The 27,379-nt window shown below is 59.8% G+C and overlaps 2 protein-coding genes across 2 annotated transcripts; one reads left to right on the top strand and one right to left on the bottom strand.

The window, feature by feature from the left end:
* The first annotated feature begins 86 nt into the window (after positions 1–86).
* Positions 87–13,498, top strand: ERLIN1 (ER lipid raft associated 1). Its single transcript, XM_039554013.1, has 12 exons — positions 87–161; positions 637–792; positions 1,660–1,741; positions 2,225–2,271; positions 5,734–5,795; positions 7,067–7,192; positions 8,107–8,180; positions 8,614–8,672; positions 9,204–9,295; positions 9,756–9,845; positions 10,141–10,220; positions 10,373–13,498. Exons 2-12 carry the CDS (start codon positions 680–682, stop codon positions 10,589–10,591), a joined length of 1,044 nt encoding a protein of 347 aa, XP_039409947.1. The 5' UTR covers positions 87–161; positions 637–679; the 3' UTR covers positions 10,592–13,498.
* A 994-nt stretch (positions 13,499–14,492) lies between these two features.
* ADAM8 (ADAM metallopeptidase domain 8) lies at positions 14,493–25,974 on the bottom strand. The gene is made up of 21 exons (XM_039554012.1): positions 25,874–25,974; positions 24,604–24,713; positions 21,405–21,481; positions 21,111–21,189; positions 20,941–21,017; positions 20,076–20,262; positions 19,635–19,700; positions 19,470–19,538; positions 18,736–18,905; positions 18,567–18,648; positions 17,871–18,019; positions 17,475–17,652; positions 16,713–16,802; positions 16,287–16,482; positions 16,011–16,110; positions 15,748–15,934; positions 15,580–15,657; positions 15,413–15,497; positions 15,188–15,302; positions 14,884–15,112; positions 14,493–14,727 (listed from the first exon to the last, which is right to left on the bottom strand). The coding sequence occupies exons 1-21, from the start codon at positions 25,938–25,940 to the stop codon at positions 14,572–14,574; spliced, it is 2,547 nt and encodes an 848-aa protein (XP_039409946.1). The 5' UTR covers positions 25,941–25,974; the 3' UTR covers positions 14,493–14,571.
* Positions 25,975–27,379: the final 1,405 nt, after the last annotated feature.

Genomic DNA, 27,379 nt, shown 5'->3' with positions numbered 1-27,379 from the left:
GCCGCCATCGCTCTCACGCCGTTGCCAGGCAACCAGGGGCGGTGGGTGGCCATGACGTCATCACCGCGCGCCGCCGCGGCGCGCCCAGGGTGCCCCGCGCCGCCGCGCGTGCGCGGCGGGGGTGGGAGCGCGGCCTCGGCAGCACGTGGGGAACGGGAGAGGTACGGGAGAGATGGGAGAGGGATAAGGGAGAGGGCTACGTACGGGACAGGGACAGGGGACAGGGCAGAGAGTGGGACAGGATCGGGATAGGACAGGAGAGGGATATGGGCGGGATAAGGACGGCGTGGGCATAGGGACAGGCACGGGATGGGGATTAGGATAGGTACGGGGTAGGGAGGGCAAGGGCCTAGGGACGGATCGGGGCAGGACTAGGTACAGGGCCAGGGCCAGGGCTGGGGCTGGGCGTTGCCGGGTGCGGGTCCCCGCGGGGCGGGGCCGTGCCGTGCCGGGCGGGCCGGGCGGTCCCTCCGGCGCAGCCCCGGGGCGGGGCGGGGCGGGCGGTGCCGCCCTCCGCGGCCGGGCCCTGACCCTACGGCCGTGTCCTGGCCCGTGGCGTTTGTCGCGGGTGCCTCCTTGGCCGCGGGGGCGGTGCCGGGCCGGTGCCGCCCGGCGCTGACGGTGTTGCTGTGGCAGGGCCGGGCCCGCGGAGCCCCCGGCGCCGGGAGGGGATGCGAACATGGCCATGGCCCAGGCGGGGGCCGCGGCCGCGGCTGCCACGGGGCTCCTCGTCTTCCTGCTGTACTCCGCCATCCACAGGGTCGAGGAGGGACACCTGGCCGTGTACTACAGGTACGGTGCCCCCGGGAGCCTTCCCGGAGCTGGGATTCATCCCCGGGCCCAGGGATTGCTCTATCCTGCACTTCCCTCCGGTTTTTTCCTCCTGGGTGCGCAGCCCCTGTTATTTCTGGTCCCTTCCGCCCGCGCTGGTGAGTCCCAGACACGCTGGCCCCGTGCAGAACTCTCTTGTCTTTGGGTCTCTGAACCCTCAGCTGCTTTTCCTCCCTCTCCTTCCTCCCTGCCCTTTTCACAGACTGGATTTCAGAGCTCAGAGGACCATAGCTCTTGCTCCATCGTGCCTTCTCACATCTGTTGATCTCTCCCTGTGCCAGCAAGAGCCATCACCTTTGTCCCAAACTGTTACTCAGCCAGAGCTCCCGCTGTGGCGGTGCTTTGGAATGTTTTCCCTGCCCTTCCCACTCACCACCGTGGGCTGTTTCCCTTTAGTTACAAGCGTGTTGAGCATGAGAACCTGGGGGATTTTTCTTTGTGCTTTGGGCAAGGGGCTGTGCCGAAATCCAAACTGGCAGCATCGCATCCACGGCTGGATTTTTCCATGGTTACCAGCGAACTATTTAGGGAGGAGAAATCTGCCTTCTTGCAGCTCTGTGTGGTGTTGCAATGCTGGGAGGGTTTAGCAATAGCTGCCTTCTCCAAGAGTTAATGGCTCACAGGCCCCAAGCAAAGTTGCAGCAGGCAAGGATCAGGTGCACTCAGCCCTTCTGTTGGGGAATTGCTGGCAAGTGTGGGGCTCTGATGCAATCCTCAGTCCCCCAGCTGTGACCCCCGGCAGTTTGAACTGTCCCTGTGTGCCCTCAAGGCCAGCCCCTGCTGTTTCCCCCCTCCTGAGCCTTTCCCTGTTTTCCTCCCTCTCTGCAGGGGCGGTGCGCTGCTGACCAGCCCAAGCGGGCCTGGCTACCACATCATGCTCCCCTTCATCACCACCTTCAAATCCGTGCAGGTCAGTGCCCTCTCTCTCCCCTGGGAGAGGCTGAGGGGGAGCAGCTCTGGGGAGGGTGGCCCTGCTGTTTGCAGAGGGGCTCTGGGATGTGTAGCTCCTGGGAATCCCCACGTTCCTTCTGCCTTCGGTGCCAGCAGACAGCCGGGGTTTGTCCCGTTGGAAAGCCCTCCCCAGCACGTGTGTGTGTGGCTGGGACTGGCAGTGTCCTGCTCGGGGAGGACAGTCCATGTTTGTGGCTGTCTCTGTTCCTCAGGAGCACCCCATGCCTGAGCGTGCCCCGAGCAGGGAAACAGGCACAGCTGCCTGTGCATCCCCCAAAAGGCAGGTGAGGAGAAGCTTTGCCTTCTGCCCACACCTGCAGGCATCACAGGGGAGGCAAAGGACACGTTTTTGGCTCTGTGTTCCCGCTGTGAGAGCCTGGCACAGCAGGACCTACCCGGAGGAGGGAGCGGCGTGTGAGCGCTGGCTGTGTTTGTGTTGCAGACCACGCTGCAGACTGATGAAGTGAAGAATGTGCCTTGTGGGACAAGGTAGGGCTTCCATTTATGTTCCTTCTAGATGCATGCTGTGGGGTCATTTGCTGGGACACGGGGCTGGGAGGTGAAGGCAGCTACCATGAAACCAATCCCCAACGTCACACGTATTTCCCACTGTAACAGCAGGAGGCTCAGGAGGGAACACTCTGGCTCTTGCTGGAGTTGCTGTTCAGAGAGCATTTGCATTTATTGTGGTGTTACCTTGAGTTTTTCTGGGTTTCTCCCCTCGGTTGCTCTGACAGCCCATTGCTTGTGCTTTGCTCTGCCCTCACTGGTTCTCTCCACCCTGAGTCCTGTGGCTGATAAAAGTGCTGGCCCCAGTGGTGGGCAGAAGTAAACAGTGAGTGGGAATCCTCCTGATGGGAGGAAGTTCATTTCCAAATGAAATTCCTGCTGCATAATTAGGCTGATTCTTCTGTCAGCTCAGAGCTGCTTAGTTGTAACAAGCAGAAGGAGAGGGCTGGTTGACTTGGGTTACAGATCCTGTTGTGTTGGTTCATCCACAAGTTAAAGTGATGACTCTTCAGGATAAAAAAACCCTGGTGATTCTCCTTGTCTTTTACATTCAGGGTGCTCTACAGAATTTCTGTTTAGAAAAACAAATCAGTGTGACTGAGGTGATGACACGTGGTGACCACGTTGAAATTAAAAGTTCAATGTTGGTGGCAACATTAATAAACCAGAGTTAATTTTGATCAGGTTTAACCCATATTAACTTTCTTGGAGTTACTCAGCTTAAGACATCACATGGGGTTAAATATTAACATAAAGGTCTCATGGTTTTAGTTTTAGATCTCAAAGCTTTTTCAGGAATATCTGTAAATAACGTTATTGTTCAGTCTTGCAGCTTTCATGGAATCCCAGAATGGTTTGGGTTGGAAGGAACCTCAAAGCCCATCCAGTGCCAGCCCTGCCATGGGCAGGGACACCTCCCACTGTCACAGGCTGCTCCAAGCCCCAATGTCCAGCCTGGCCTTGGACACTGCCAGGGATCCAGGGGCAGCCCCAGCTGCTCTGGGCACCCTGTGCCAGGGCCTGCCCACCCTCCCAGCCAACAATTTCTTCCATATATTTCACCTAAATTTCTCCTCTGTCAGTCTGAACCCATTCCCCCTTGTCCTGTCACTGCAGAGCCTTGTCTAGAGTCCCTTTAGGGTGAGGTAAACACAGTCTTTAGGCCAAGCAAAAGGTCCCTGCCAGCCTCAGCCATTCTGTGCTTCTTTGATTTAGGAGCTAAAAATGAAATTCCCGTTGAATTTCATCTTTGTGGGGTTCCGTTGTGCAATGCAGGTGGTTGGGAAGGTACAGGCAGTAAAAATGGGCTTTAAACCACCAAACAGCTGGTGAAAGCAGTTCTTAGTTAATAATTGAATACACTGCTGACCAAAGGTCCCAGTAGGCCTGTCCATTTTTAGGGTGTTACTGCAGGAGCCTCCTGGTTTGCTGCATTTGGGATCCAAAGTCTGCGGGTGCTCGATGCCAGAGTTTTGCATCCACATTTCCATAGTGAAACACTAGCTCATAAATAACAAATGGAACACACCTGGAGTGGCACTGTCCCAGTTCAAAGTCTGTTACCAGAACAGGTCCTGAACAGTTTAAGGTTTTGTATTTACATATTAAACCGTGGGATTTTAAAGGCTGGGTTTCTCTTCCGCCATCTTTCTATTCCCGTTCCCTGTATCCTTGTCTGTATCAGGAAGCTTCTGAGTGTCTGTGTGGCTGTCCCATCCCCAGTTTTTGCCTTACCTGTCCTGTTTGTACCTGGCAGCATTAAGTGAACACATTAAATAGAGATTTTAAATCCTGAGTTAGGTCTTGAATTGTCTGAGGCTCTCCAGGATCTTCCTGTCCGTGTCCATCTTCTGTGGCGTTCTCTGGATGCTGTCTCCTTGTCCTGTCAGGTCAGGCAGCACTGCTGCCTGATGGTGCTTAAACCTCTTCCAGGTGCATGTGGCCAATGTGTTGATGCTCCTTTTAGACTTCCTATGGACTTCTCCTTGTTCTTCTCTCCCTGAATGCTTTGGGGTCTGAGTGGCACCTGTTTCCTCAAAGCCATTGCATGACCAGCAGGACTGATAAAATTCACTTATCCCCCACCACACTGGGCCATAATAATGGAACAACAGTGGATAATATCCGAGTTAGTGTCCCACACTGGCTGAGATCCTCGGCAGCGTTGTTGTGGAAGGTGGTGCTGCAGTCAGACGGTCCTCACTGGCCTGAGGTGCCATTCCAGAGCCTTTCCTGCCTGGGAGGTGATACGGGGCTGTGGATGAGTCCTGATAGGATCCAGGGTGTTGCAGACCCTCTCCTTTTCTTTCTGACATCCCTTTAAAATCGAAATGCCAAATTTGCAGGAGACGAGGTCCTTCCATCACCAGTGTTTATAGCTCACAGTTGTTGTGAAGCAGGTTTGGAGCAAGCACAGGCTGGGCTTGGAGGCCTTTTCCAAAAGAGCACAGGCACAGGAAAGTTCAGGTTGTTTTTCTGCAGACTTGGCTTTCAGCTGCCAGAAACCAAGATCCGCAAAAAAAGAAATGGAGTTTGTCGTGGGGGATATGTTTGAGTTAAAACATCCCAGAGACTGAGTTTGGGAATGTGGGAGTTTCACTGCCAGGAATGAGCTGTCTCTAAACAGCTCCTGCTAAAGCTTCTGGTCTGTCATATGCCTTTGTCCCAAGGACAATATCACAAGAGTATTCTGCTTTGAAATCATGCTCTCAAGAGACTTAGAGCTGTTGAAAGTTACGGGTTTTTTCCTTCACTGTAGAGTTTGTCCTCTCTGGTGTTACAGGTACCCAGGGCTGGGCGTGACTTTCTCAGAGCCACACCAGTAAGAGCAGAGGCCAGGGGCAAGCCTGAGCTCTGAGTGCCCCTTTCCCCTGCCAGTCTGGCAGCACGCCATCCCCTGGGGAGAGGATTGCCTGCAGGCTCCCTCTGCTGGGGTGCTTCTGGTGTTCCTGGAGAGCCCTGGGCACCTGGATTGAAGTCTGCCGAGTGCTTTGTTCCTTCCATTCTAGTGGGCCTTGCCGAGCTCCTGCTGGAGCTAGTGACTGTGTGACTTAAACTAAGGGCTCTTTCTATGGAACATGTGTTTGCTGCCTAGGAGAGCTGAGGTGTGTCTGCATTTTGTGTCTGCTCTGCTGCTGGCAGGTGTCACCTGCTGCCCTTGTTTCCTTCCTCTCTGCTTTCCTGCTGCTTGCAACTACATTCCTGTTCAGGAACATCTTCCTTTGGCTGCTCGAGCAGGAGATCATAGAGGGAAAGGAAAGTGCTTTGCAGGCTTGCTGGAGCACGCTTGTGATTTATGCAGAGAGAGGGACTGGGGTTCACTGCCATCTCATTGCAAAATGCTCAGAATATGGTAAAAGAGGGATAAAGATGCCTTTGCTTTCAATATGTAAACTGTTAACAGCTGCAGCGGTGACTGGTGAACTCTCTTTTCCCTTGCAGTGGGGGCGTTATGATCTACATTGACCGAATAGAAGTTGTGAACAAGCTGGCCCCATATGCAGGTATTTCCCATCCTGGTTCAACCAGCAGAGCTGTGACTGTCTTCACTCCTCCTGTGGCAGCTCTCTCTTGGTTTGCAGGACTTCCCTTTTCCATGTCTGGAAAGCTTCCCTGTCTGTTTCCATTCCTTGTTACCCTTACGGCTCCCAGTCCTGTAGCATTGATCCCAGGGGCTTCCAGCTCGGCTCCTGAGAAAACTACAGAGACAAAACCCATGTAGGAACCTCTTACCTTCTTATTTCAGCGAGCCAAAGACACAGACAGCTTGTTTTGTGCAGCTGCACAGCTTCATGCAAAGTGCCAGCATTGCTGAGGCACTGCAGGGTGAATCCCTGTTGTAATTCATGGACTCATGGAAAGGTTTTGTGTGGAAGGGACCTTCAAGACCATCTCGTTCCACTCCGTGCCATGGGTAGGGACACCTTCCACTATCCCAGGTTGTTCCAAGCCCAGTCGTCCAGCCTGGCCTTGGGATGGAGATGGACATCTGCCAGGGATGGGGCAGCCACAGCTTCTCAGGGCAGCCTGTGCCAGGGCCTCCCCACCCTCACAGCCAACAATTTCTTCCATATATCTCACCTAAATTTCCCCTCTGGCACTGGGAACCCATTCCCTGTGTTCTGGCCCTCCAGTTCCTGCTGCAGGGTCCCTCTCCAGTTTCCCTGTATCCCTTCAGACCCTGGAAGGAGCTGTGAGCTCTCCACACAACCTTCTCCTCTCCCGGCTGAGCAGCCCCAGCTCTCCCAGCCTGGCTCCAGAGGGGAGGTGCTCCAGTCCCTCAGCAACTCAGTGGCCTCCTCTGGACCTGCTCCAACAGTTCCATGTCCTTCTTGTGCTGGAGGCACCAGAACTGTGCACAGAATCCCAGGTGGGGTCTCAGCAGGAGCAGAGGGAGAATCCCCTCCCCTTACCGGCTGGCCGTGCTCCTTTTGATGCAGGATCCGATTGGCTTAAATAGTGGGAATGATCCTTGTTTTCACTTCCCAGCAGTTCCTGTTCCTGTGTGTGCAGTCCTGGTGAGGCTTTGCTGTTTCATCTGTTTATGCAGATGATAGAACAGGACCAGGCAGTGCATCTTGCCATGGCTGCTCCTGGAAGCTGTGTAATCCCAGCAGCCCTAGTGGGTGTGCAGCAGGCCTCTCCCTGCCAGCTGGGCAGGGCAGTGTGGCTTTGACTACCCAACTCCTGAAGACCCCTGTCCCAGTGCTGCACTCCTTCCCTGGCATGGTGGCACGTGTCTCTGGTGACCCGTGGCGATTCTGTCCCTCCCCAGTGTACGACATCGTGCGGAACTACACCGCAGACTACGACAAGACCTTGATCTTCAACAAAATCCACCACGAGCTGAACCAGTTCTGCAGCGCCCATACCCTGCAGGAAGTGTACATCGAGCTCTTTGGTAAGTGGATGGCAGCTGGGTGATCCCAGCTGGGATCCCCCTGGAATCTCCTCCCTGTGCTGCTCTGGAATATGTTACAGCTGGCCCCTGGGAGCAAACTGCCCCTGTGCTGGAGCTGCAGTCTAGAATCCAGTTCCTTTTCCATCCATGTGCCACTTCCCCTGTAACTTTAGTGACTCAGGTGCCTTTGTCTTTCCCCATCTGCATGTGAGAATTTGGTTTCAGTCTTTTCCCACTGATTCTGGATGCACAAAGCAGCCACTCTGCTCTTGTGTGTGCAGTGATGCCCGTGGCCTTCACTATGACAGTGGATTTGTCTTGTTCTACTTCTGCCTGTAGGCCCCTGCTCTGTTCCTGAACTCACTTCTGTACTTTCACAGCTCCCTCCTGGCTGTCTTTTAACAAGTGAGAGCTGGAAGGTTTTTGGCAGGGAGGTGGAGTGCTTCAAGAATTAGCACAGGTCATACTCTCCTTGGTGAACCTGTGTCCCAAAGACAGAACAGGTTGTGTTCCTTCTTGAGTGGCTGAGCAGGGGAAAAGCGGCTTATGGAAGATAAAAGGTTGTCAGAATTTTAATATTAAGGTACTCCAAGTCTGAGTGCTGAGAAGGGATAGACTTCTACCACAGGCTCTGGGCATTCTGTCCTGCTGAGGTGCTGCAGGCCATTTGCACTTAGCTGAGATAACACAAATTGATCAATAGCTGAACTTCCCTAGTCACTAGCAAGTGACTCTCCTTTTGGGAATGTTTTTCAGGGGACATAGGAAGGGAATCAATGTACTGAGTGGTCTCAGGAAGCATCTTTATCTTACACCGTAGAGTTACCTGCCCTTCAAGGCCAGCTCTCTGCCACACAAGCTGTGGGAGAAAGGATGAGAAGCTAAATGGTCTCTCTTTTGTCCTCCAAACACAGATCAGATAGATGAGAACTTGAAGTTGGCCCTGCAGAAAGACCTCAATGTCATGGCACCAGGTCTCACTATCCAGGTGGGTTGTGGCCTTTCAATAAAGAGATTTAAAAAGGTGGAGAAGGACTTTTTGCCAAACAAAGCCTGCAGTGACAGGACGAGGAATGACAGTTTTAAACTGAAAGGGGAATGTTTTATGCTGAGGGTGGCCAGGCCCTGGCACAGGGTGCCCAGAGCAGCTGTGGCTGCCCCTGGATCCCTGGCAGTGTCCAAGGCCAGGTTGGACGGGGCTTGGAGCCACCTCCCATGGTGGGAGTGGGTTGGAATGGATGGCAGGAAATAGGAATGTAGGACACCTCTGGTCAGCAGTGCTGGTGCTCAGCAGTGTTCCACAGGAGAATTAGGCACCGCTGTCCACAGCACTGCAGCTGGTTTTGCAGAGACACGTCTTGGTTATGCAGCTTGCATCAAAATGTTTCATTCAAAATGTGCTCCCTTTTTCTCCTTCCCAGGCTGTGCGTGTTACAAAACCCAAAATTCCAGAGGCCATCCGAAGAAACTTTGAGCTAATGTGAGTAGCTGGACATAAAATTGCATTAATTAGTTTTGAGGGTCCTGCACAGGCACAGTGCTGTTGGAAAGCTCTGCCCTGGAGAGGTGAGCTCCAGGCAGTGTGTGCTTGGCCAGGTGCACTTGTGCCTTCTGGTTTCCATTTCCATACTGAAATCAGGGCTCAGGGGTCTTGGTGTGTTGCCCATAAGCTCCCCTCCAGGATCTCTGGGATGCCTTTGGGCAGAAGGAGATGCTGTTGGATCTCCCTTCACCTTTGGCTGAGCAAGCCCAGCTCCCAGCCCCCATTGCCCTGCTCCTCGTCCTGAGGGCCTCAGACTGGGCTTGCATCCAGCTGTGGCCTCAGCAGTGCCGGATGGAGAGGGGGTGATCCCTTCCTCTGGCCTGTGCACGCACTCAAACAGCTGCAGACAGAGCCAGTCCCTGCGGCTGGGAGCTGGCAGCTGGCTGGCCTCTTGTCCCCATGGCCTCTCCTGGCATGCAGAGCTGCTCCTCATTCCCTTTGCCCAGGATAATGCTTCTCCCCTTGCAGGGAGGCTGAGAAGACCAAGCTGCTGATTGCAGCCCAGAGGCAGAAGGTGGTGGAGAAGGAGGCGGAGACGGACCGGAAGAAAGCGCTCATTGGTAACGTCACCAATTAATGTCGCAGGCTGAGCCTCCATTCCTGCATTCCCTGCTGAGCTGGGGCAGGACATTGTCTTCTATCACTGACAGCTCCCTGAGGGAGGCACAGCCAGGCTGTGCAAGCAGTTGTTTTGAACATCTGAGTGAAAATCCCTCAGCAGCAGAGCAGGGAGCACCTCTGTCCTGCAGTGGAAGAGGAAATCACTCTGCTGGAAGAACTGCTTGGGCTTGGAGCTCCATGTCCCTGTGCCAGAGGGATCACATTTGTAAATGGGCTGTCAGCTCTGCAGCCATCAGCACTGCGTTTCTTCCTGTTACTGAGCTGCTCGGAGTACAGACTGGCACTGAGTGGGAAGGGAGGGAGCAGGGAACCAGCTCCTGGTGTGGCAGATCCTGCAGCCAGGTGCTGGTGCTCAAGCCCTGGGGAGCAACTTTACCAGCTGGGCCATTGTGATTGCAGAGGCAGAGAAGGCTGCACAGGTGGCCAGGATTCACTACCAGCAGAAGATCATGGAGAAGGAAACAGAGAAGCGGATTTCTGAGATTGAAGGTAACCACGCTGCTGGGGCGGTCTGCCAGCTGGGGGTGGTGGCAGGTAGGGGAAGCTCAGACCTGCACAAGTCATCAGGGGAGCTGCAGAGGTGCAAGGTTGGGCACTGGGGGCTTTCCTGCCCTGTGCATGGAACTCTCCAGGAAGCTGCAGGGCAGGCACGGGGCCAGCCAGGCTGTCACGGGCACTCCTGGGTCAGCTGGTCCCCACGGGATGAGGGCTCAGGTGCTCAGTGTGATGGGACCAGTCATTTCCTAATGCTTTCTTTCCTGTCCCTCCTCTGCTGCTGTGTCAGATGCTGCATTCCTGGCAAGGGAGAAGGCAAAAGCTGATGCAGAGTACTACGCTGCTCGGAAGCTGGCTGACTCCAACAAGGTGAGCGCTGGGAAGCTGGTCGCTCACTCTTTTCCTCCGTGAAAAGCTGATTTAACAGCCCACACCCCAGGAGGCAGCTGCCTGACATGAAACCTAACACTGCAGGGCCCAGAAAGTTGTCTCTTAGAGTCTCTGGTTTCTGTTTTTCGTAGCTGAAGCTGACCCCTGAGTATCTGGAGCTGATGAAGTACCAGGCAATCGCTGCCAACAGCAAGCTGTACTTTGGCGACCGCATCCCTGGCGTGTTCCTGGACTCCTGTGCCTTCCAGCAGGCCAGCCTGAGGACTGCCCACGAAACCAGCCTTCCTGCACAGGAGGCCCTGGAGACCTCTGGAGAAAGCCCCCTCAGAGGCGAGGAGAGAGCTGGCTGAGGGAGGCAGAAGGGAACCCGGTGTAGCTCAGCAGCGAGCCCGGCTGTGCCCGGGGACGAGGCCCTGTGCCGGAGGGGCGGATGCAGCACATGCCTGGACATCTTGTGTATAGGTGCCACTTGGGGTGATTTTCTTCTAGCAACAGATTGCAAGGGCTCTGCCTCTTCCGTTTCTCCCCCTGTTAAGTTGGTGCTTCCGAAGGAGGGATAATCCTGTACTAACATACCTATACTGGAATATTAAACGACAGACAGCAGGAAAGCCTCCCGGGGTAGGTGCAGTTATTTAGCAGGCATTACTCTGGAGGAAGGAGATGTGGCTTTGAGTGCTGTGTTGCTGCACACTGGTCATTGCCCAGTGCTCCTGGCTGAGGCTGAGTGAAGAGGTTCCCCTTGTCCTGCCACTGAAGCTTCGCTTGGTGAAGGTTTCTGCTGACGCTGTCTCGCTCTCCTCAAGGACTCCGGTGGAGTGGGCTCTCCTTGGCCAGCGTGTTCCTGCTCAGAGCGAGGAGTGCTTTGGTGTGGAATAGGTTATTGGAGTAGGATCTGCATAGCCATAATATTCCTGTAGACAGCAGCACTAGATAAGGATTTGGAGGAAGCGATCTCTGAGGGGATTGTGCAACCCTCCTCTCCAAGCAAGAGCCTCGCACAGGCTGCCTGGGACTGACTGTGGTGTTCCCACTGGGTGGCTGAGTCTCATTGCCTCCTAAACCAGATTTCAGGAGCACCTCGGAGCAGCTGGTTGGGAACAGCCTGGCAAGTCTTTGCTCAGATTCCAGCCTCCCTGTAAGTCATTCACCAGAGAAAGGGGGCTGAATTTCCACTGCTCTGCCATGCTGGCAAAGTGAAGGGGAAGAGAAGAGTGAAAGGACCCTACTGTGCAGCAGATCAGATGTCTGACACTTCAGCTGCAAAGTAGGCGAGGCATCGTTGCTCCTCCGTGCAAAATCCGCTGCTCCAGCAAGCGGGACCTGCTTTGTATGTCCTTGAGCAGCCGTGGCAAGGAGCGTGTCCCTGCTCCTCTCGTGCCTGGCCAGGCTGGCTGGCAGGCGGATCTTCTGTCCCGATCTGCGTTGTGATACATCCGACCCTGCTCCTGGTGTGCCGTGGCACGGTGAGGGGGAGATGTGCTTGGGGAGGGCCAATCTGCTGGGACAACCTGCTTTCCACTTTTCCTCCTTCCTCCCCTCTGCCTGCGAGGATGTGCTTGCTCCTAGGACCTGCTCCTCCTCGTGGTCTGTGAGGATCCGGGCTGCGACGGCTGGGGGAGCAGCTGGCAAGAGCTGGAATGCGGTTCTCCAGCTGGGAGCACCCCAGCTGCTGCATGTTCAGAGACCTGCTCTGCTCTGCCAGCCAGGTCACCTTTGCATCCTTCCTGCTGTCCTGTCCCCTCGGAGCAGCCGTGCCACCCTTGGAGGGTGGTGGCATTCCAGGCACTCGGCCCACTGAGATCTTCTGTGCCTGGCACCATCTGCAGCCTCACGGCAAGGGGAGGGATGTGTTCAGCTCCTGCCACTCAGATAGGTTCAACCCAAAACAGCTTCTCCTGTGCTCGTGATGTCCCTAGAGGAGGTGTGTGGGCTCGGGCTCTGCAGTGCCGCGTCCCCACCCCGTGTGGCTGGGCTCCAGGGAGGGCACTGTCCCTCCACAAGGAAGTTCAGTGACACACGGTGCCTGCTGCTGTCTCTGCTCCTGCCCTGGCTGCCTCTCCTCCATCTCTGGGGCAGAGCAGGGTTGTGTTGGCCCTGCCCCTCCTGCAGGGTGTAAGACGTAACTGTGGGACTTTGCAGCAGTTTTGGGTGGTCTTTCTTGTCCTCCATCTGCCTGCGAATTCCCAAGGCTCAGTTGATGCTCTGCTCCAGCATACCAGCTCCTCTTCCAACCCAGCCCTGGCAGGAGCCGGGTCCAGGGCACCAGGGCAGAGAGGGGGTGGCAGTGTGTTTTGTAGTGTTTGAAATGTCTGCTGGAAATGCTGCTTGGCTTGTAGAGTGCCCTTTTTCCTGTGGGATGGGCTTTGAGGAAGCAGTGGAGTCTCATCTCTGCCCTGCCACGCGGCCTCTCCTCACCCCGGCAGCACCTGCTTTGGTTGGATTTTGGGATGAGGACAGGCTTTATAGGCTAGAAGCACTGCTGGAGGGAATGCTGGCAGGGATGTAGTCCCTGTGATTTTCTTCATGTGTTACTGGGGTTGGACAGATGCACTGGGCATCAGGAATGGCTGGGATGGACAGGGTAGGTTCTGCCAGCCTGGAAGTGACAAGGGCACCAGGGGAACTGCTGGGAGCAATGACCAGGCAGGTCACACCTCTCCTGCAGTGACCAGAGCAAGATGTCCATGCAGGGAGCAGGAAAGCCTTCCAAGCCAGTGCAGGAGGAGCCACTTCCCTTTGGATCCGAGCCTTGCTGTGCCTCCCTGCGCCGTCCGGGCGGGTGCATGGCTTTGCCTTAAGTGGCTGTCACTGGCTCAGTGTCCCTCCGTATGCATCAGCCACCTCCCCGCGTGGTCTGAGGGCCCCCCGGGGCTGCTCCCACGGTCCCAGGTCCTGCAGCAGCATGTGCGATGCTCAGTGCCTTCTGCAGCAGCCTCCCCCACCCTCCCTGCTTCCCCAGCCGCTGCCGCAGCAACCCCGGAGTGTGCAGGAGGGGATGGCCACGGCTGTGGCACCCTGGCGGGGGCTGTGCTGCCCTCTGAGCCCCAGCTGTGAGCAGGGACACGGCTGCAGCCAGGATTCTGGGATTGAACTGGCTTTTCTCTCCGCTCCCACAGCCTGTGTGGGGCTGTGACTAGGGGGGTCTGCCCCTGGATCTGCATCTCCTTAAGGAAACACGATACATATGGTCAGGTTTACATTCACAGTGTTAAGTTCTTTTGATAAAGCAGAATAAAATTATTTTGTTAACATTTTTTTGGATGGTTTTATGTGTCCTAGGGCTGGTGGCACACGAAGTGGGGGACCCCTGTACCTCTCACCGTGCAGCAGCACTCTGTGGTGTGGATGTTCTCAGCTGCAGCGACTGCCACCCTGGGAGCCCCCTGGGCTCAAAGCAGGCCCCAGCCAGGATGGTGCTGAGCATGAGGGGCCTCCCTGCAGCGTCTTGCAGCCCCTGGGGCAGCCTGGCTCTTCGTGGCTGGCAAAATGTACTGCAGTTTAGCTCCCGTGGCTCTGGCACTGGATTGGGGAGCTCAGCTCCAACCCTCTTCCCCCTTCCCTGCTCCCCGCACAGCTCCCTGCCTGCTGCCACCCTGCTGTCCCCTCCTGCCCAGACATATCCCATGACACTTCTAGCTTCAGTCTTTATTGGTATAAAAGCCTTAAACCTAAATTATATAAAAAATGGGATGCCTGGTTTTACAGCAAGTGGCTCAAAATGGTCACATAAGGGTCATAAATAAATGGCTGCAGTAAAAAGGCTCCCAGGGAATTCCCTTTTGAACAGTAACTCAAGGAATACCTTCAGAAATAAAAGCCCCGTGGGGAGGCCAAGCCCAGCTTGGACCTGCCACAGCCCGTGGTGACACCCCGCCGTGTGGTGTCCCCAGCCAGGGCAGTGCTCCTGGGGCACGGTCCCCACGGAGCAGCGCTCTTCCTGCCCCGGGATGCCAGGAGCTCCCCTCCGCAGCTCCAGCAGGGAAGGGCAGGAGGAGCAGGACACATTCAGGACGTCGGGAGAGAAAGCAGCAGCTCCCAGGGCGCAGAAGAGCCTGGGCCGGTGTGGGGCAGTGCTCCAAACCGGAGCTGGCGTTGTCCCGGCTCCTAGTTTCCTTGGGAAGCCTCGGCTGACGGCTCCCCCCGGGACAGCCGTGAGGCTGCCGAGTCCGTTAAGGCACAACTCGAGGATCTGTAAACACTGGTGCCCCCCGGGCAGGGTCCGAGAGGGCCGGCCAGCAATTCAAGTAAGGGGGGAAGCGAGCCGATGGCTCCCAGCTGTGCTGTGCCCCCCCTCGGCCGGCCGCGGTGGCGGGTGGAGCATCCTTGGTCACCTCCTGGCGGGGGGCGGCTTCAGGGCCACCTTTGGCGGGGGACAGCGCTGGAAGGGTGCCGGTGGGAGGGACGGTGCCGGCGGCCCCTCGCCCTGGCTCGGCACTTTGCTCTTCAGCGCTGGCAGAGGTTTGCTGGGCGGCTTCGGCTTCGCCTGGCGGGAGGAGAGACCCGCCTGCCTCACCTGGGCACCAGGAGGGACCCGGAGTGGGGCAGGGAGCAGAGGAAGGGCCCCCCGAGCCACCAGCCCGGGCCACCCCGCGGATGTGCCCCGCACGGGTCCGGGGGGCCGCTTGGGAGGGGCGGGTACCTGCGGGGGCCATCCCGGAGGGGACCGAGGTGGCACCTGGGGGCCGGGTGCCGATGGCTGCAGGGCCAGCACAGGGCTCTGGGCCCGGGCCGGCCGCGGGGCCGCCGTGCTGCTGACCAGGCTGGGCTGGCCGATGTCCCGGCTGGACAGCTGGCGGCGGCACGGCCGCGTCCGGCCGCCCTCCTGGAACAGCGGGTTGGCGAGGCCCGAGGGAGTCCCGCTGGAGCTCCTGTGGGACACAGGGACCATGTGGAGCTGCTCCGGGCACCCCTCGAGCTCAGAGGGAAGCGGAGACGGGAATTACCCTTTGTGGGAGCGCCGCGCCGCCCTGGCTCTGAGGAGCACCACTCCGCTGCCCAGCAGGATTCCGGCCAGGGCCAGCACGGCCAGCACGGCCGCCAGCACCACGCTGCTGCTGCCTGTGGGGAGCGACCCGGGCGCTTGGGGATGGAGCAGCACCTCGCAGCCGGTGCCAGCCCCCTCCCCAGGCTCCCTCCTCGGGACACGCGTCGGGATGAGCGGGCCGTACCTGTGGCTATCCCCGAGATCTCCTGCTCGCAGTAGGGCGCTGCCCAGCCGGGGTCGCAGTGACATTCCCGCCTGTGGTTGCACACCTGGGAGGAGGGGGGAAGCGTCAGGGTGGTGGCCGTGCGGCCGGGGCCCGCAGCAGCTCTGCGGAGGGATCTCAGCGCGTACCCCGTGGTTGTTGCACTTGGCCGAGCAGTTCTTGTCGCCGTAGACCAGCAGGTTCTGGCAGCGCCCGGCGTAGCAGACCTGGGGGCAGGCAGGGGGGCTCTGAGGCTGCCCGGGGCCAGCGCTCACCCTCCCCCAGCCCGGCCCGGCCCGGCCCCGCACGGCTCTCACCATCTCCTCCCCGCACTTGGCGCCGGTGGGCACCAGCCGCAGCTCGGCCGCCTCGCCGGCGTCGCTGCCCGCGATCACCGCCTTGCACTTGAAGCGGCCGAAGTAGTAGCCGAAGGAGTAGTAGCCGCTGCCGAGGATGGGCTGGGTGTTGTCGCTCAGGCACAGCAGCGTGCCGCACTTGACATCCCTGCGGGACACGCAGCCGTGAGCGCCAGCGGGCAGAGCTCGGCCGGGCTGGGCCATCCCCCCGCCCCGCTCCTTACTTGGGGCTGCAGGGCTGCTTCCCGTACTCGGTGAGGCAGTGCAGGTGAACGTGCTGCTCGCTGTTGTGCTTGAAGCAGACGTCGGGAGCCACCTGCGCCTCTGCGGGACGCACGGAAAGGGTCACACGGAGCTGTGCCGGCGCCAGCGGCCGCGCTTTAGGATCGGCAGCGCCACAGCTCGGGATGCAGGAACGGACGGGCGATGCGCTGGCCCGAGTACTTCGGGCACATCCCGCAGCAGGTGGGGCAGGAGGGTGGGCAGGGAGGGGGCCCTACCTGCGCCCCAGAGCGCCCGGCACTGCTCGCCGTGCGAAGGGCAGGCCCCGTTGTAGCAGTACCCACTGCCGTGCTGGCAGGAGACGCCGTTCTCCTGGAACACGTCCTCGGGGCACTCGGCGCTGAGGCCGCTGCAGTGCTCGGCAAGGTCGCAGTCGTTCTTGCTGGCCCGGCAGAGCACACCTGCAGCCTTCACCTGCACGGAAAACAGGGATGCCAGCGCTGCTTGGGCGCTCTCACATCTCCGGGCACCGCGGCACAGCAACACCCCGGTCTGGGAAACGCCTCCCAGCACCCCGTGGATCCAGACACTGACACTCTGCTGCTGACTGGGCTACTGCACAGCACAGAGACACCTCCAAGGCTCGGACCGGCTCTTCCCCTACTTAAGTTCCTGCCGAGCTGGTCCCCTGTGGGCGGCAGTACCTTGCAGTCCTGGCAGCATTCCCCTCGGGCACACTCGGCTCCCTCTCTCAGCTGGCACGTGGTGGCATTGCAGCAGCGGTCCGAGCACTCCTGCAAGACAGGGATGGACTGAAACCCTCCTGGAAGCCCCCGGAAGGACCCTTTCCTTCTTTTCTGAGGGGACCAGGTGGCCGTGTCACCAGGTGCCCACAGCAGTGTAGCTGCCATGGCTGAACCAAGGAGCAAAGCCACCACAACATCCCAGGTGGGGACCGTTCCTGCTGCCTCTTCACCCCCATTACCAACACCAAACCAAAGGACCAGAAGGGATTTTTTCAGAAGATGGAGCCTGAGCTGGGCCCCTTTGCACGTCTCCAGGAAGGAGAAAACATGAGCATTTCTGTGCTCCTTGAATCAGGGGGGCATTCCTTCAGGTCCCAGCACAGGGCTGTGACCAGGGATTCATCCCAGAGGCATTGCCCGGCTGTTTGTCTCAATTCCCCCCCTCGATGGGCTGGTAGGGATGAAGAACAGCTGAGCACAGCTCTTGAAAGAACAACATGCCCCGATGTCCCCTCCTGGGTCACCTCTTTGGAGGACATGGGGGGGTGTCCATCTTTCCTAGGCTAAAATCACAGCCAGCCACATGAGGGGGGCACACACGAATATCCTCTGTGAGTTATCTCTTGGCAGAAGCATCAGCAGCACAAGAGGAGAGTCCACTGGACAGATCTCTGGTCCCTGCCGCCCACCCTCAGTGCAGCCCTTCGGAGACCCCCCTACCTCGGGCGTGCCGCAGTCACACTGCTCTCCCCGCTCCACAAACTGGTTCCCGCACACCGGCCCCCCGTACAGCTCGTCCGCCCGCGGGGCGTTCAGCAGGCAGCTGGTCCGGGGGTCCCCCAGGAACTGCCACATGTCCTGCTCGCTGCACCGGCTGAAGAGCTTGGGGTAGACCAGCCTGGAGGGACACAAAACCAGGCGGTCATGAGCAGAGAGCCCGGGGGGAGCTGGCGGGCCACCGGCAGGCCCAGAGGCACTGCAGCGGCGTGGGGTGGGGTGGGGTGGAATGTTCACCCAGACCTGGCCATCTCACGGGTTTCACCCCATCAGGATGCTGCCAGAGGACACCTCAGCATATTTGCTGCTCAGGGATGTCCCCCCATCTCCTTCACTCACCCAACGCTCCCTGCCATGACGCATCCCCCGTCAGCTTTGGACACAGGGCAGCGGCAGCCGGGCACGTCCTCGTCGTGAGACATGCCCAGGTTGTGCCCCATCTCGTGAGCCATGGTGGACGCAGCGCCGATGGGGTTTGTGCTGTGATCCTGGGGACAAGGAGCACAGCGTGGATTAAGCGCCCTTGTGGTTTCTCCACAGCTTCTCCATGGGGCCGCCAGGGCTCTGCAAGGTGTCCTCTCATGCTGCCATGCTCAGGTAAGGGAAGACACAAGCTGGACGTGGTCCCGTGGCCCCTGAAGACCCCCAGACTGGTCTCTCAGGGCTGTCAGTGAGCTTAGACAAAGTGGCTGCTCCAAAAAAGCAATGCTTGGTGGTGGGTCTGGACAGCCAGAGGAACTACAGCCAATCACTCCTGCTCCTGTTCCCACAGACCTGGCGAGGGATGAGGAGCACAGCCAGTCCCAGCCACCTGAGAGCCTCCTGAAATCCCAGCTCCTGTGTCCATGGAGCTTCTCTGGGAGCCCAGCTGGATGCCACGGCCCCAGCACTTCTCTGGGGGTCAGTCACTCAGGGGGCAGAGATGCCAGGGACCAAATCCAGCCCTAAGGCTGCAGAGGGGGAAAGCTGGGGACCAGTGGAGGAGGGAGTGGCTCTGAAAGCTGCAGTGCAGGGAGGGCAGACCACAGGACCCACCTGGTTGATGCCGCCTGAGTCCCTGGTGCACATCACCAGCTTCTTGGCCAGCCCCACGGTGTTGCCGTGGAAGTCGACGCCCCTGTGGGGTTGAGATGCCACAGTGGCCACGTGCCCTGGGCGGCAGCAGGGCTGGCAGGGTGGCGAGGTGGTGGGCCCCTGTCCTTACGTGATCAGCTGGGCGTTGTCGTGGGGCTTCTTCCTCAGCAGCTCCGACTCCCGCCAGTGCAGGAAGTTGTCCAGTGTCACCTCTGGGTTGGGGCTGACTGTGATTTTGTCCCTGTGGTTCCACACCTCCAGGCCGATCAAGGCCACCCGCAGGCGAAGGGGCTGGTAGAGCTGGAGTGGGGGACACAGCCCAGAGAGAGCCTGGATTTGGGCTGCAGCAGCAGAGGGAAGGTCCCACCTGCCCCGGGGACCTGCAGCCGAGCCCAGGACGCTCCTCACTGGGCAGTATCAGCTCTGTCACCCTCAATAAATAACACAGGGTGGGGTGATGGTGTGGGCAGGGCTTCCCCCCAGGCCTCTGGGCTCCCTCCTGGCTGGTGAAGGCTGGGATGCTGCTCCCACACTGCTAACCAACAAGCGAGGCTGAAGCAGAGCCACCAGGAAACCTGCCATGCTCCAGTGCATCCCTGCCTTTGTTAGCAGCCGCTCCAGTGGCCACGGGATGTGCTCCCAGGGGTTACAGGATGAAATTTCCCTTCCCTTATGGACAGAGCCGAGCCGTTTGCCATGTCCACACTGCACGTGCGGCTGGCCAGGGGAGCGGTCACCCTGCAGCAGCCCCCTGCGGGCCTGAGACTGGCTCCAGCTCCACCAGCCCACCCATGCCAACCTCTCTGCCACCTCCTCTGTGCCCACACTGGGGCTGGGAGGGCGGGTCCAGAGCCCTGGGCTCACCTTGTCCACATGGTTCACGATTTCCTTCATGCGGTTCTGCACGGTGCGCAGGTCCTTGTGCTTCCTGAACTATGGAAGGACACAGAGAGGTTTCCAGGGTGGCCTTGAGCTCCTCGCTGCAGGGCATGACAGCAAACCCACAGGCACCAGTCCAGCCCACTTTACCTCCTGGTTGTCCGCGACCAGGACCAGCTCCACGTACCGGGGACCTTTCTGTATCGGGCCGGATTTCTGGAAGGGAAGAGCAAAGTGGGGTTCAGCTTGCAGCTCACCGAGCCAGGCAGCTGACCCTCCCATGGGGTGTGTTGGATCCTGGAGGATCTGCCAAGGTTAGCAGGTCTCCTAGCTCGGCTCTGTGATGTTGCTTTGCTGGGTTTCCACTTCCAGCTTGCATGCTGGGAAACCCAAACCTGCCCCCGGGATAGCACACCAGGCTCTGCAGGCACCACAGAGCCCGTGGCCTGCGAGGATGCTGCTGCCAATGGCACAGGGTCCGAGGGCCTGCTCCCACCAGGAGCCACCCCAGCCAACAACTCGCGGGAGAGGGGCACGGCCAGGAGGCACGGAACGCCCCGGCTCGGGGAGGAGCGGGCGTGCGATCCCTACCCAGCGGTAGAGCTTCATGGCCGCAGGGATTTTGGGCTCGCGGTCGTACTCCAGGGTGGCCCCGGGCTCCCGGCAGGTCCCGCGCTTGCCCCGCAGGTGAGCTGCTCGGTACACGGCGTGCCGGCCGGCCACGGCCCCCTCCAGCGGCTCCAGCAGGAAGGTGGTCCCATTCACCCGGAAAAACCCGCTGCGGAGAGAGAGGGGCAGGCGTCATTCTGGGGAGGCAGGCAGGACGCGGACAGACCCTACACACACCCCCGAAAGCGCCTGCGATATGTGCCGCACCCCTGGAAGTGTCCAAGGCCAGGTTGGAGCACCCTGGTCTAGCGGAAGGTGGCTTTAAGGTCTTAAAGGTCCCTTCCAGTCCAAACCATTCTGGGATTCTATAAAAATACAGCTGCCAAGCCGGCTGCTGGGCTGGGAGGGGGCAGCTGTGGCACGGCACCCACGGCACAGGGAGTGTCCGGTGCTTCAGGCAGCAGGAAGGAACATCCCGGCGTTCAGCAGCTGAGCCGTTCAGGATGGATCCAGCAAGGGCACTCCTGCCCGGAGCTCCTGTGGTGTCAGGGCTCCACTCTCACCCCACTGCCGTGAGTCAGCCCCCCCAAAAGTGCCGTGCGCCTTTCCTGCCGGGCACCCAGCCAGGGTCAGCACCTCCAGCAGGAAGAGGGATGTCATCTTCCCTTCCGCAGGGGAAAGCTGAGCTCTCACTCCATCAGCACGGCCGGGGCTGGGTCACACCCGGTCACCGGGGCTCGGTCACACCCCGTCACCGGCGCTCGGTCACTCCGGCTCACCGGGGCATGTGCCGAGGCTGGATGCTGTTCCCAGCCTGGAACAGGGCTCCAGGGAGCCGGGGCCCTACCTGAGCCCGCCGCAGGTGCTGATGCTCGCTGCAGAGCCGGGGTGCCCCCGCACGCGGCCCTGGTAGAAGCAGTGGTCCTGCCGAGAGAGAGGGCAGAGGTGTGGGGGCTGCACCGGCGTGGAGGGCCCCCACAGGGGTGGGAAAGCTGCTCCCCTCGAGCCTGCCTGTACCTGGGTGTCTGGCTTCTCCGTGATCTCCGAGCCGTCGGCTGAGTAGTGAGTCTCGGTGTAGTGCTGCCCCAGCAGGGCCCTGCAGGTGGGATGGGGCATCAGCAGCAACCCCGCTTTGGGGTCTGTGGGGAGTGTGACCCCCCAAGGCGGGTTTGGCAAGGAGGGAACAAAGTGCTCTGGGCTGAGGCTTAGGTCACCAGTGCAGTGACACCAGGCCTTGGAGAAGGATTGCTCACGGCAAAGGTGGGATGCAAACCCAACCCTGGCCACCCCACGGTGCCCAGCTGCACTCACCTGTTCTTCTCCAGCCACAGGAGGTATTCCCTGCCTTCGGCATGGATGCTGTAGACGACGTGGCCCGGGTAGGTGCTCTGCATGGAAGAGAGGTGCCATCAGAGAGCCACCATCAGCAGGAGCGAGAGCTGCCCCAGAGAGGCCCCTGTCCCGCCCAGAGAGGGGACGAGGTCTGCGTGTGCCCCGCTGCGGGACCGGGAGCCTGGCTGCTCGCCCTGGGGGCATCCAGCAGACACAGGAAATCAGAAGAGAAGGAAGAAAGCATGTGGGCAATAACGCAAATCCCCGGCACATCCTGAGATGAAGAACAGGTCACCCGCAAGGAGACAGAGTCAGCAAAGTCTGGTTTCCCGTGTCTGACACATGGCTGCAGATGGCCGTGCCAGGGACTGAGGTTTCCTACTCATCAGTCACAGAGCTCCTTTTCTCTTTTTCTGGGGCCTGAGTTCAGCACTTACTCATCAGCCGAACCACAAAGATCCCTATGGCTCTTATCAGCAGAGACTTCCCCCTCCTCCCTGACTGATCTAACACACCACCTCGCATTTAGGGAACAACCTTCCCTTGGCTCTCCGCAGCCTCTCAGAGCAGATTTTAGTGTCACTGTGTCCCAGATCCCCTTTGCTGGTGGGAGGGAGTCACGGTGGCTGTGGCTCAGCCAGCTGAGCCCCAAACCCTGAGGATGGAGATGTTCCTACAGGAAAAGTGTTTCCCTCTGGGGTATCTTGTGATCTCCACCTCCAGAGGCCCCATCCCACTGGGGTCACTGGGAGACACTGATGGTCCTGTGTCAGGCTGTGCCCTTGGCACCAGGGACCTGAGACATCTCCTGAGGGCACATCCACCTCTCCTGAGGGCACATCCACCTCTTCTGGGGGCACATCCTCAGCCCTTGCAGAACCCAGGTGTGGAGAGAGCTGAGCCAAAGGGAAAGCAAACCTTTCCCATGGGGCCAGCATTCCTCAGGGATGAGGTGTGCTGCCTCTCCCTGGGGAGGATGACAGCACCGGCTGTCATACCATGGCTCAGCATTCCCGGGGAGATGATCTGCACCCCGCAGGAGCCAGGCTGAGCGGAAAGCCCTGCTGACTCAGCGCCAGCGGGGCCAGGTGAGAGGGTTTGCCTGTCACTCAGCTGCCCCCGATTCTCCCTGGTTTGCAGTTCCAGGCCGGCGTGCCAGCGCGCTTGCAGGTCCCTGGAAAATTCTTCTCTTATGAACAGCGTCTCCCGCCCATCCCGACCCGTGTCCGCCAACAAAGCCATCCTTTGTTATTGTTGGCAAGGCCGAGGCCAGAAGAGGTCTCAAGGAATGGCAGGAAAGCACTTGGAAGGGGGTGCTGGGTCAGGGAGCCTCTCTTGGAGATGACCGCAGGGCAAGTTTAAAATAAAAAGTCCTGACAGATCTTCTGTGAATCACCCCCTTCTGCATTAGCATGGGCTGCGCAAGGGCTCCAGATGGGAAGGCTTTGGGAGCAGCCCTGCGAGCCCCGTGGCCGTGCTGAGCCAGCACAGCAGAGCCACAGCCAGAGCACAGGGAGAGGAGGGGTTTCTTCCAGCTGGTCCCAGTAAGAGACCCAGAGAGCCTGCAGAGGATGGGGACGGGATGTCCCGTCCCACCCCAGCACAGGGTGTTTCTTCCCTGGGCGGGAAGAGGCAACAGGCCTCGCAGTAGGGCTGGGCCTCACTTTTCCCAGTCCCTTTCCATGCAGAAGCCAGGTTTGCCAACGCTCCCTGCTGTGCTGGTGGGAAGGCTGGCACCCAGGAGATCCTGCGCTGCAGGACCCAGGGCTCCACCCTCTCTGCAGGGATGAACTTTTGGGTTTGAGCAAAGCCAGGGTGTAGCTGGTCTGCTTCAACCCTCACCTGGCCGGCGGCTCGGCTCGACCAACCCCAGGTGTCCCAGTCACTCCAACCCCAGAACCAGCTCCTGGTGGCCCAAGCCCATCCCAGCTACAGGAGGAGCCAGCATGGAGAACACCCATCTCTGTCTCAGAGGGCCTTGGTGGTGGTCAAACCTTGCCGAGAACTTCTTCCCCACCCAGATGACCAGGAGAGCAAATCTAACCTCTCTCCAAGAGGAAAAAATAAAAGGGCTTGGAAGGCAGGAGACTTCCTACCCTCAGCAAGGCAGGTTTGGGATGTCCAAGGACCACCCAAGCCAAGACCAAATCCAGGTGCCACCCATCAGACAGCCCCAGGGCGCACAGCTCATGGCAGATGTCGTCTCCAGAGGGATCCCAAGGTGGGTGAGCTCCCCTTTCCGGGGGGATCGGTGTGGAGCCGCCTGGCGCACACCCGGCACAGATGGCGTCTCTAAATAGCCTGGGGAATGTTTATCTCGTGGACAAGTTTAGGTTTCTAGAGCAGGGAAAACAGATGCTTTCGGGGAGTGTTTTTGAAGCTAGCTTATCAGGAAGGGTTTGAATCACAGAGGAACGTGCTGCATGGCACTAGGGAATACGTGTCCCCTGTCCCTCCATCCCTCCAGGCGCTAAAATCGGCGCTTTTTGGGTCTAGAAAAGGAATCAAAAAAAACCTGGCTGAGTTTCACTGTAAGGCAATGAGGAAAGTATCTTTGAGGTCAAGGCATCCTACGGATGTCAACATCAAGCACTCCAAACTCCTGACTCAAACCCCACTCCTTCCCCCAAATTGCCAGGTTTCCCAAGAAAAACAGCACTGGCTTCCTTTCATGTGGATTTCTGCAACTTTCTGATTCTTATTTCTCTGTCCCAAAGGACAAAAAAACCCCAACTTCAGCAAACACAGCAAGAAAAGTGCTTACAGCTCCACGAGGCTTCACAAACCCCTCCTTGAGGAAAGACCAGATGTCACAAGATCACTCCAGTCTGTAAGAGGTGGCACCGCTGGGTCGTGTCTCCAAAGAAAGCACTGGAGAAAGCAGCCCCTCCCTCCAAGAGTGTACCCCACTGTTTGCAGGTCCTAATTAGACCCAAAACAGCCCGGAAAAGCTGATCTGATCAACTGCTTCAACATCTCCATCCTCTGGGATGAAAGCAAGGCAAGGAAATGGGCGGCACGTCATTCTTTCGGTGCAGGGCTGAGCGGGTCTGGCCAAATTGTTGGTCAAGGGGTGCAGCTCTGATGGTGGTGGTGGGACAAGATCCCTGCTGATTGCAACCCCCCGGGCAGAATCCCTGGAAGGCAGCGAGGGCGGCTGTGCCGAGCTGTGACTCACCGGAGGCGCAGAGAGGTCCCTCTTCCCCCGGGGCACCGGCAGCTCCCGCGGCAGCACCGTCTCGTACCTCTCGACATGGGGGAGCTGCTCCTGCCGCCCGGCAGCGGAGCCTGGGGAAAGCCAAAGGGCTTTGAGACAGATGCCCAGGAACAATCGAGTCATGGAATATCCCGAGCTGGAAGGGTCCCACAGGGATCATGGATCCAGCCCCTGGCGCTGCGCAGACACCCCAACAACTTCCCCCTCGGCATCCCTGGCAGCGCTGTCCAAACGCTCCTGGAGCTCTGGCAGCCTCGGGGCCGTGCCCATTCCCTGGGGAGCCTGGGCAGTGCCCAGCACCCTCTGGGGGAAGCACCTTTCCCTGATCCTCACCCTAAACCCTCCCTTCCCGTCCCACACAGCTTCGCGCCGCTCCCTCGGGTCTGAAGCCGGGGAAATGGGAGCAGCCAACATGAAGGTGCCAGGGATGAGCCCCAAGGGCAAGTCCTGGAAGCCCTGCTGGGAACGCTGCTCCCTGACGGGCTCCAGGGAGCTGCAGCCCCCCAGCCCGGCGCCCACAGAGCTCTCAGTGTCACCTGTGAGCGAGCAAGTCCCTCTGGGGCTGGAAACCCCCGCCGAGTCCCTGGTGCAGCAGTACAGAGGGAGGTTTTCCAGCTCCCCATGGTGATGCCACCGCGTGTGACTCGGCGTCTGGCGGCTGTGGGGGCTGTTTGGGAGAGCGGCTTGGTGCCTGGGTGGCTCAGCCCCCTCTCAGCCTTCCATGGATGTCGGAACGGAGAATTTCTGCCATAAACCCTCTGCTTTTCCCAGGAGCCCCAAAAGCCGGGTTCGGACGGGGCTGGGTGCTCGGTCCGGGGGTGCCCACGGCCCTCGCCCCCGGCTGGGAGCCAGATGAAGTCATGGGCGACCTCACCGCCCGAGTGACGGGCGACCCCCGGCTGGGCCGAGTGACGGTGGCGACCCGCCTCTCGCCTTCCCCGAGGTGCCCGCACGGCCCGGCGGGGCACCGGGAGCATCCCCGTGGGAGCGAGCCTGGCCCCGGGCGTCCCTTCTCCATCGTCCCCCCTCGGGGCGAGGACAGAGGTGCCCCCGGGACCCCGGGACTTCCCCCGAGAGCCGCGGGGGAAAAGCAAAGCATCCCCATCCCGCGGCGCCTGCATCCCGGTGCCTCCATCCCTGCCCCGCGCCGGGGTCCCGCCGCACGCCCTCCAAACTCCCCGCCCGCCCCGTCCCGTGGCTGCGCCGCCCCCGCCCGGGACCCCAGGCTCACCGCGGGCCGGCAGCAGCAGCAGCAGGAGCAGCGGCAGCGGCAGCGGCAGCAGGAGCGGCGGGGCCATGGCTCGGAGGTCCCGCCGTGCCCCGCCTCGCCGCGCCGCCGGCAGCCCCCGCCCGCCGTGACTCACCCACCCCGCGGACGGGACGGGGCGGGGCGCGGCGGGACGGGCCGCCCACGGCGGGGAACGGGGGTGCCGGGGGGCTCTGGGCGCTGGGGGGACACGGGGCATCGCGGGGAAACGGGGTGGGGGCCGTGGGGAACTGGGGAGAGCCCACGGGGCGCCGGGGGTCCAGTGGCGCACTGAGGAGGGTCCGCTGCCATCGGGGAATGTCCGTAGGGAAATGGGGACGGCCCCCGGGCACCACGGGGGTCCGTGGGGAACTGAGGAGGGTACAGGGGCACCGGGAGGGTCTGTGGAGCGTGGAGAGGATCCACGGGGCATTGGAGCGTGTCCGCGGGGCACTGTCCGCGGGGCATTTGAGGAGGGGTGGTGCGGGGCACCTGGACGGTCCGTGGGGCATTAGGGAGGGGCCACGTGGCATCAGGGGAGGGTCCGTGGGGAGGGGCAGGGGGCATTGGGAACTGCCCACGGGGCACCTGGATGGGTACTGGGGTACTGGGGAGGAGCCACGGGGCATCTGTGGGGGCGGCGTGGGACATCACAGGGGTCCGGGGAGCCCGGGGGAAGGGTCTGTGGGACAGCACGGGGATCCGTGGGGTATTGGAGAGGATCCATGTGGCATCAGGGGACGATCTGTGGGGCTCTGGGGACTGTCCATGGGCATCTGGGAGGGGTCTGCGGGGTATCGTGGGTGTCTGAGGCTTTGGGGAGGGTCCGTGGGGCGTTGGGCGACTGGATCAGTGGGGCATTGGAGGCTGTCCACAGGACATTGGGGTGGGGGGCCGGGCCGAGTGGCACTGGGGACTGTGGGTATGGCCTAGGGGGGGAGTCCAAGGGGCAGGAAGGTGGGTCCATGGCCTCGTGGGACATGTCCAGGGGCTCTGCAGGGGCACTCGGGACACTGGGGTGGCTGGACTGCCACAGGAGGCACTGGGGCTGGGCTATCAGGGCAGATAAGGAGGGTACGTTTATATTTCTGGGTGTTCCAGGCCAGGGCCAACCAGGAAATGGACACGGACATGCGGGTGTGAATGGGACTTGGGATTAGTCATCCACGGGTGCTTAGAAGTTTGTTGTTGATTTAAAAAATGAGCTCTCCATGACTTCTAGCGGGACTGGATGCTTGCTGGCAGTCCCCACCCTCTCCTGGGGTCTCCGTCCCTCTGCCAAGCTGGAGGACCAGCGTTAAGCCCTGGAGCACAGAGACCCTGGCTCTGCCCTCCCATGAGCTCCGTGTGAAGGAGGAGGGAGGAAGGACAGGAGCACTCAGCCCTGTGCCCACAGCCCTCACTCACACATCCCGACTCCTGCCCCCAACCCAAGGCCTCTGTGTCCCTGGCATGTGTCTTGGTTTCCCCTTGTACCCGGGAGACATTTCT

Source organism: Corvus cornix, chromosome 6, assembly GCF_000738735.6.
Source record: "Corvus cornix cornix isolate S_Up_H32 chromosome 6, ASM73873v5, whole genome shotgun sequence".
Classification (NCBI taxonomy): Eukaryota; Metazoa; Chordata; class Aves; order Passeriformes; family Corvidae; genus Corvus; species Corvus cornix.
Note: the sequence above shows the minus strand (reverse complement) of the source record. Positions and strands in the feature narration are given on the sequence as shown.

Coding starts and splice junctions, on each gene's coding strand:
- ERLIN1 (XM_039554013.1), top strand. CDS start 680: ATGGCCATGGCCCAGGCGGGGGCCGCGGCCGCGGCTGCCACGGGGCTC. Junction 9,296..9,755: donor CCGGAAGAAAGCGCTCATTG/GTAACGTCACCA, acceptor TTGTGATTGCAG/AGGCAGAGAAGGCTGCACAG. Junction 10,221..10,372: donor AGCTGGCTGACTCCAACAAG/GTGAGCGCTGGG, acceptor TGTTTTTCGTAG/CTGAAGCTGACCCCTGAGTA.
- ADAM8 (XM_039554012.1), bottom strand. CDS start 25,940: ATGGCCCCGCCGCTCCTGCTGCCGCTGCCGCTGCCGCTGCTCCTGCTG. Junction 21,190..21,404: donor CTGTGGCTGGAGAAGAACAG/GTGAGTGCAGCT, acceptor TCCCACCTGCAG/GGCCCTGCTGGGGCAGCACT. Junction 15,303..15,412: donor GATCTCGGGGATAGCCACAG/GTACGGCCCGCT, acceptor CGCTCCCCACAG/GCAGCAGCAGCGTGGTGCTG.